The sequence below is a fragment of the Columba livia genome, chromosome Z, assembly GCF_036013475.1.
Source record: "Columba livia isolate bColLiv1 breed racing homer chromosome Z, bColLiv1.pat.W.v2, whole genome shotgun sequence".
NCBI lineage: Eukaryota > Metazoa > Chordata > Aves > Columbiformes > Columbidae > Columba > Columba livia.
The window spans coordinates 13500671-13507355 of NC_088642.1; the positions used below are offsets into that span (position 1 = coordinate 13500671).

Sequence of the window (6685 nt, forward strand, 5' to 3'; positions counted from 1 at the left end):
CAATTCCAGGTAGGCTTTGGCTTTCCTGATCTTATCCCTGCATGATTAGACAGTGTCTCTATATTCCTCCTGGGTCACCTGTTCACTTAGCATGCATTTCCTGCCCATACCTGGGTTTAGTCAGGAGCTCCCTGGTCATCCCTGCAGGCCTCCTACTGTCTTTATTTGGTTTCTGCATGTCAGGACAAACCATTCCTGAGTTTGCAGGAGGTGATTCTTGAAAGTCAAACAGCTCTCCTGGACTCATCTGCTCTCCAGGGCCATAACCCATGGGATTCTTCCACACACACCTCTGAAGAGATTAATGTCTACTCTGCTAACTTTGGTCCCACTTTTTGCTCTTGTCCCTCCTGTCAAGATCCTGAACACCATCTCGTTATCACTGCAGCAAAGACCTTCACATGCCCACTCATTTCTTCTGGGGGTGTAAGTATCACGACACCCACACACCTTCTTGTTGGCTCCTCAGTTGCCCATGTCATTACGTTGTTGACAACACACTGTTGTCTTCTGAAGCCTTAGTTTGACCTGTTCATATCCTCCAGTCCAAAGAAAATTCATTTTAATCTAAAACTTCCAGCTGCTGTTCCTGGCAAAGATAACTTCATGTTAGTAGATTGGATGAAAAGGAAACCATTTAAAAGCTTTTATTGCTTTAAGTTTGTTGAAATTTTTGAGCTAATTGCCTGTAGCTTTTTCCATTAAGCTCATAGCCAAATAATTCATTACCTGAAAAGACAAACTAAAAAAGTATCAAATAAAATATTAGGTATTAACCTTAATTTTCTACTTATCTCAATAACCTTTGTGTCCCAAAACTTTCTTCCAGATTGCAGGTTGAAGATGCAGTTATCGTCAGTTTCACATTTCTGGATCCACTGAGACCTCATGACATCTGCAGAAGGCTGGAGCTAAAAAGTGGCACAGCAGGACTTCCCTGGGACTGGGGGCAAGGAAGAGAGGATTAGCTCTTCCTCATTGGCTATAAACCTTATGGAAAGAATCTCAGTGTCATTTCCTATAGCAAACTGGTCCAAAACCAACCTTTAGCAATACACCTGCAGCACTTGCTCTCAGAGCTACCTGTGTTCTCAATCATTTCCCACTGGTGCTCTTGCTTTAATAAAAGGTTGAACTTGCACAGGAAAAGCATTTTGCCACAAGAGATCTCCTGGTTAGCCAGCCTCATCTGCTGTGATTGACCCCTGCACCAGTACTTGTGCAGTGTGCACACCTTCAGGATCTGGGGCCCTGCAGTAAGGGAGGAAGGGATTTCAGGGTTTGGGTATGGTAGTGCTAGGAGGTAAGACCACAAGAAGGTCACTTGACATAGGAAATCCTCACTTCAGCAGTCTTGGAAATAATGTGCAGTGTTCCTCCAACTTCTACTGTCCTCTGCTGGGCTAATTCTCAGTCACTTTGAAAAATCTTTATATGCTGATGCCATCTTCTATCAGCTTCTGTCTTTTTCAGGGACTCTTTTCTGGCCTGTGATTATTTTAGTACATTTCTCTTCCTCAACTTGCCTTGAACTGATTTTACTTCCTCTGTAGTTTCTCCATCCCATTTTATCCTGCTTTCCTTTCTCCTTACATCAATGGAAGCTTTATAGGTCCTTCCCACAAAGGATGAAATTTTTTAGAAGAAAAAACTGACATGATTGTCACTTTGCTGGCCATTGTTACCATGATCACCAGAGCTTGCACTTGCAGTGCACAAGCAGCCATGCTGTACACTTCACATGCTGAAGTTGTTATCTTAGGGTATGTGGGCATCTGGAAAGTGTGATAACTTTTCAGTCTCACTGGTTCTGCAGCCAAAAGCAAAACTCCAACTATAGTCAGGGCTGCAGGTCAAAATCTGAGCAAAATTTTTGTTGTCATCTGGAATTACAGTTGACAGTGGCCTGGATGCAACTTTGCTTCAGTTGTTCCATGAAAGGAAGGAAACATGTAACAGAGGAAGGATGAGTCCAAGCCTGTTCTCCTTCTGGTACATGTTCCCTAACCGTGAGGCCACTTGTGTCAGAAACAGGATATGGGACCCCTTTTTTAGTTCCCAAAGTCTCAGGTAGGCTGCAGTGGAAGCAACTGCTTTTAGAGACAGCTCAAAGGAGTGGGTCAGAGAGGGATTTTCCTCCTGCAATTTCTAGTTCCCTTTGAGAAGCTGTGGTATATCCAGGGCTGTCTGTTTAGCAACTTGGAACTGTATTGTGAGTATTGTATTGTGTACTTATCATGAATCACGGACACCGTGTATCATATGGGCAAGTACATGGCATTTGTTTTAAATACAAAACATAGTCATTAATTCAATAGTAAAATACCTACTATTTGTGCCCCAAAATAAAACAAGTAACTTCAGAAGTATATGATACAAAAATAATCAGTTACAACAAATAATTTACAAATTCCAAACGAAAGCTGAGTTAATAAGTTTCCCAAGTCAGCTAGTGTTACAAAAGTACAAGTGAGGACTTTCAGTCAAAACTCCTTATGAGGCACAAGACATTTAAGATTGATAGCAGCATGATGCTTATTTATCTGGCAGCATAAGAAACTGCTGTTTCCAGTGATACTGACTTTTATGAGATACAGCCTGATTATTTCTATCTGTACAGAAATTCATTCTGGTTTGAAACACCAAGCACCCCTATATATATATATATACATATCCCCTCCAGCTCCGCTCGAATACACAAATGATCAGTGCTTCTCCTGGGCAGCTCCACCCTAAGTGATGTACTGTCAGGGATCACTGACACATGTCTTCTTACAATTTTCCCTGTTTCACAGTTGCAGGATTTTTACCCACTGCCTGTCTCAGATGTTCTGACAGGTGTTGCTCTTTCTGAGATTCCCTGGCAGTCTGTATCCTGTTGGTAACTATTTTCTTGTGTGGATGGATTAAAATTTGACTCTGTTCTTCTGAGGTTTGAGCGTTGGTCAGCTGTTTGCTGCTGCTGTAGCCACTGCACAGATAATTCATAAGGTGGTGGCTGTTCCTGCTCATCAGTTTCACCGATGAGCTCTGCGCTGCTTTCACTATATGGAGGTGGAGGCATGTTGATGATTTCTTCCTGTTTTATTGTGGAGTCAACCGGCAGCACAGAAGACTGTTTTTCAGGATCTGTGCTGTCTTCATAGGAGGGGGGATAGAAGTCAGGCCTGAAAAAAAGCAAATTAAAAGGAAACACAAAATGTGAAATGTGATTTATCTCAGAGGGCTTGTTTAGATGCTTTGTCTGTTATATTTTCAGAGTTTAGAGGAGGCTTAAACTGTAAATGGAAACCTAAGTAGGTTTAGATCAATGGAATATATGAATATAAAACAGCTATCTCTCTGGGCTGATCACCTGTGTCTTTCTGCAAGATGTTTTATTAAAACAAAACGTTCTAAAAAGACAAGTCTTCCACATGAGAGTTCCCACCCATGGCACAGAAATATTCTCTCTTCTGAGTATTTCAAAAATTACCTGAGAAATTTAGATTTGGAAGGAGAAAGAGATCACTGCCCAAAGTAGGTTAAATTAGTGAATTATTTATTATTACACTTCTCATTGTTTTCCACAGTTTTAAAATACATTTTGCATATTTCTTCTTATCTAACCAAAATTCGCTGAATGTTGTTTTCATAGTGAAGCACCCATTGCCAGTGTTTCTGGTGTGGTTTCCACAACAGTCCGGGAAAAGTCATTTACATCCAGTGAAGCTGTTACAGACTTTCATCAGGCATAGTGCCAATCAGTTTAAGAAACTCAAAGCATCAGACTTTGCTCAGAAATAACAGGGGTAGTTACACAAGAAAACTTTAGCAGGGACCATATAGGGAGGTGAAGCTGCCTGCATACCTCTTTGCTAATGAGGAGTACGAGCACATATCCCACAGCAGCACATATGGAATTGTCTGTTGAGATGGAACCAATGATGCTCCTGCTCTGGGAAGTTGACATAGCTGCATCTGGCCCTTCCATGCATGACTTTGGATCACTCTGTGCAACCTGCTATGTTTCCTGTAGAATACCTTTCCTTATTTATTGTTGGCACAAATTGCTGTTTACACATTGCTGCTTGCTCTAGCAAATCAAGTTTCAGACAACTGTTGTCTCCATAGAAATATAATAAAATGGCTACACGTATTTTTATTTTGCAAAAACCTTGTGTTGCTTCTATCTTCTTACAATAAATTTACAAAACAGCATCCCTCCCTCCCAATTTGTCATCAGCAGTACTGCAACACATACCTGTCTATGGTGCTGATACGTAGCTCCCTATGGCTGGGATTTTGAATGAAGATGCTGCTGAGAACCCTGCATTTCAAGACCTCATGGGAAGTGTTCCAGAAAATGCCAGCCACAAGGAGAAATAACCCCAAAGCTACCAGGCAATAAAACATCAGCTCAGTTTTTCCACATCTGCAGGAGGAACTGGAGGAAACGCAGAGAACTCCCAGACAAATAAGTGAGAAACCGAGTAAGAGCACAAACAGACGAATGAAGGTGAAAACAGCTTTTGGCATCTTTCCTGGCAAACACAGCACTTGGTCACTGTCTGCTGTTTGTTTGCTGGCTGCCTCAGCTGGGCTTTTCCTCTTCATACATTGGTATTTTATACACTCCAGGATCAAGTGGCCTTTGGACAATTAAGAGAAACAGGCAGTTTTAAGATACTCATTAACTCTTTAAGATACTCATAATCTCTTTTGAGATTAATTAGTAATCTTAAACTGACTTTAAGGAAGGAAGCAGAAACTGCCTACGCTATTTCTTTGCTGCTGTCATCTCTGGAGTGCATATTGAAGTGCTGCATTTGTTGCATGTTACAGTTTGCAGTGGTTTACACACTTTGCTAGTTTATGAATGAGACTTGTATTTGTTTGCCTTGAAAAAATCCAACAAACAACAAAACACTGTTCATAACTCCCTGTTAAAAATTTGAAAGGAAAATACACTTTCCTCTTAATTATGCATTTTCATCTGTCACTGGATTTTGGCCTACTTTTGCCTTTAACACATTATTCAACTGCCTTGATATTTTCAACAGTCCTTTGAAAACATGTCAATTTCTAGTTTGCAAGGTGATATAACAGGGGGAATTTAGCATATAAAATGCAAGAATTAAGATTGCATAATGTCAAAAAAATGGTATAAGCATACAAGAAATCTCCTTTTTCTTCAGATTCAATTGCACTTCAGTTCCTTTACTGTTATTCTCTCTTCCAACAATTATTATTAACTTATTTTCAAATGGGTCAGAGCTCAAAGCTGTGCAGAAACAGCTACACTCAGTTTTCCAAATAGACTTAGATATCTGAAATTCAGAGATGTTTGTTGCAAATAGATTTTAGGCTTAAATATTGCTACCTCCAATGAAAAAAAAATCTTTATAATTAGCCTGTGGATTTTGTCTTGGAGAACATACCCACTAGTTTTTGACAGGGCACAGCAGACTTCATAATCAGGACTTGATTTGTCTATTAATGCTGCCTTATTTGAAACATTACTAATTATGTTTCTGAATATTTTCAGCAATGGAGTAATTAATCAGACCCTGTCTAGGTTTGTTGTGAAATCTGCAAATCAGAACAGCAGACCATTCAAAACATAGGCTCAGGTTTAAACCTTCATTGCAGGATGAGTTTATTGCAGGTATTATTGGGTGATATTCAGTGAGGTGGGTTATGTATGGGTAACAACAAATGATCATGGGAGTTTTCTGCCATGGCCTATGAAAAGTTTTCTTGCTACCTACCTCCTTGCTACCACAGTCTGGGGAGCAATAGGACTTCTGTAGTCAATGCAATAAAACTTCCTAATATACTACTTGGGTCTAGATGCTATAAATCATTAATGCAAATCCTGAAAGGTGGAGTTGTGTTTGATGGGATGAGGAAGGCTCCAGTTCTTCCTACTGTAGGCTTTCTCTGCAGCTCAGGAGGTGGAAGCTCTTCACATGGTCTTTCAATAGGACACCTGAGACTTATGTCTCCCACTTACAGGAGACACTTTTGATTTCTGTCTGGCCAGGAATCTTGGAAGAACTGGGTCACCTGTCTCACACTGTCCTGGGCTGTACCTGTGTGAGTGGCACTACCACACAGAATCTCACGTTATATCTCACAAAAGCTTTACAGTATATCTCATGTGAAGTTTCATGTCTGTTCAGCCAACACTGTATTTTTCTGCCCCGTCTTTATCCAAATGCGGTGGATTTTCTTTACAAAAAACCAGAACATTTATAAGGAAAGAGCAGCTGGTACAAAGCTGCCACAAGTTTCAATCAAGTACAATTATTTCAAGCTCTCACCACTCTTACTACTTCTTTAGTTCTCAAAAGATCCATGAGACCATTATCACTTCTGTTTTCAGGCTCTATCAGGGTGTCCACATCAAGAACAAATCACATAAGACAATATAATCTATAGACTGTTTTTTTTTTCTAAAATGGGTCACTCTTCTGTCATAGCAAAAAGGAAACTTCAGTAAGACCTGTGGCTGCCCTTCCTAAGGATGGCATTCAGGTAAGGAGTGATTTGGGGTAGTCTTCATTTCAGAGCAAAAAGCTGCCAAAGTTGAAATAGTCCTGTTCCCAGCCCTGGGCTACAGACACCTACACAGCACCAAGGAAGCGTGGCACCACTTCATCTGCAGGTGAGAGCAGGAGTGAATGCCAGCTCATCAGGGGAT

At 40.6% G+C, this 6685-nt stretch overlaps 1 protein-coding gene across 1 annotated transcript; it reads right to left on the minus strand.

The window, feature by feature from the left end:
- Positions 1–1677: 1677 nt before the first annotated feature.
- On the minus strand, positions 1678–4731 carry TMEM252 (transmembrane protein 252). The gene is made up of 2 exons (XM_005507158.4): positions 4244–4731; positions 1678–3167 (listed from the first exon to the last, which is right to left on the minus strand). The coding sequence occupies exons 1-2, from the start codon at positions 4594–4596 to the stop codon at positions 2807–2809; spliced, it is 714 nt and encodes a 237-aa protein (XP_005507215.2). The 5' UTR covers positions 4597–4731; the 3' UTR covers positions 1678–2806.
- Between the last annotated feature and the right edge of the window lie 1954 nt (positions 4732–6685).

What these genes read in the sequence shown, in the direction of transcription:
- TMEM252 (XM_005507158.4), bottom strand. Translation starts at nt 4,596, where the DNA reads ATGAAGAGGAAAAGCCCAGCTGAGGCAGCCAGCAAACAAACAGCAGAC. An exon ending in CGTATCAGCACCATAGACAG is followed by an intron (nt 3,168 to 4,243) that starts GTATGTGTTGCA and finishes GCTTTTTTTCAG; the next exon opens with GCCTGACTTCTATCCCCCCT.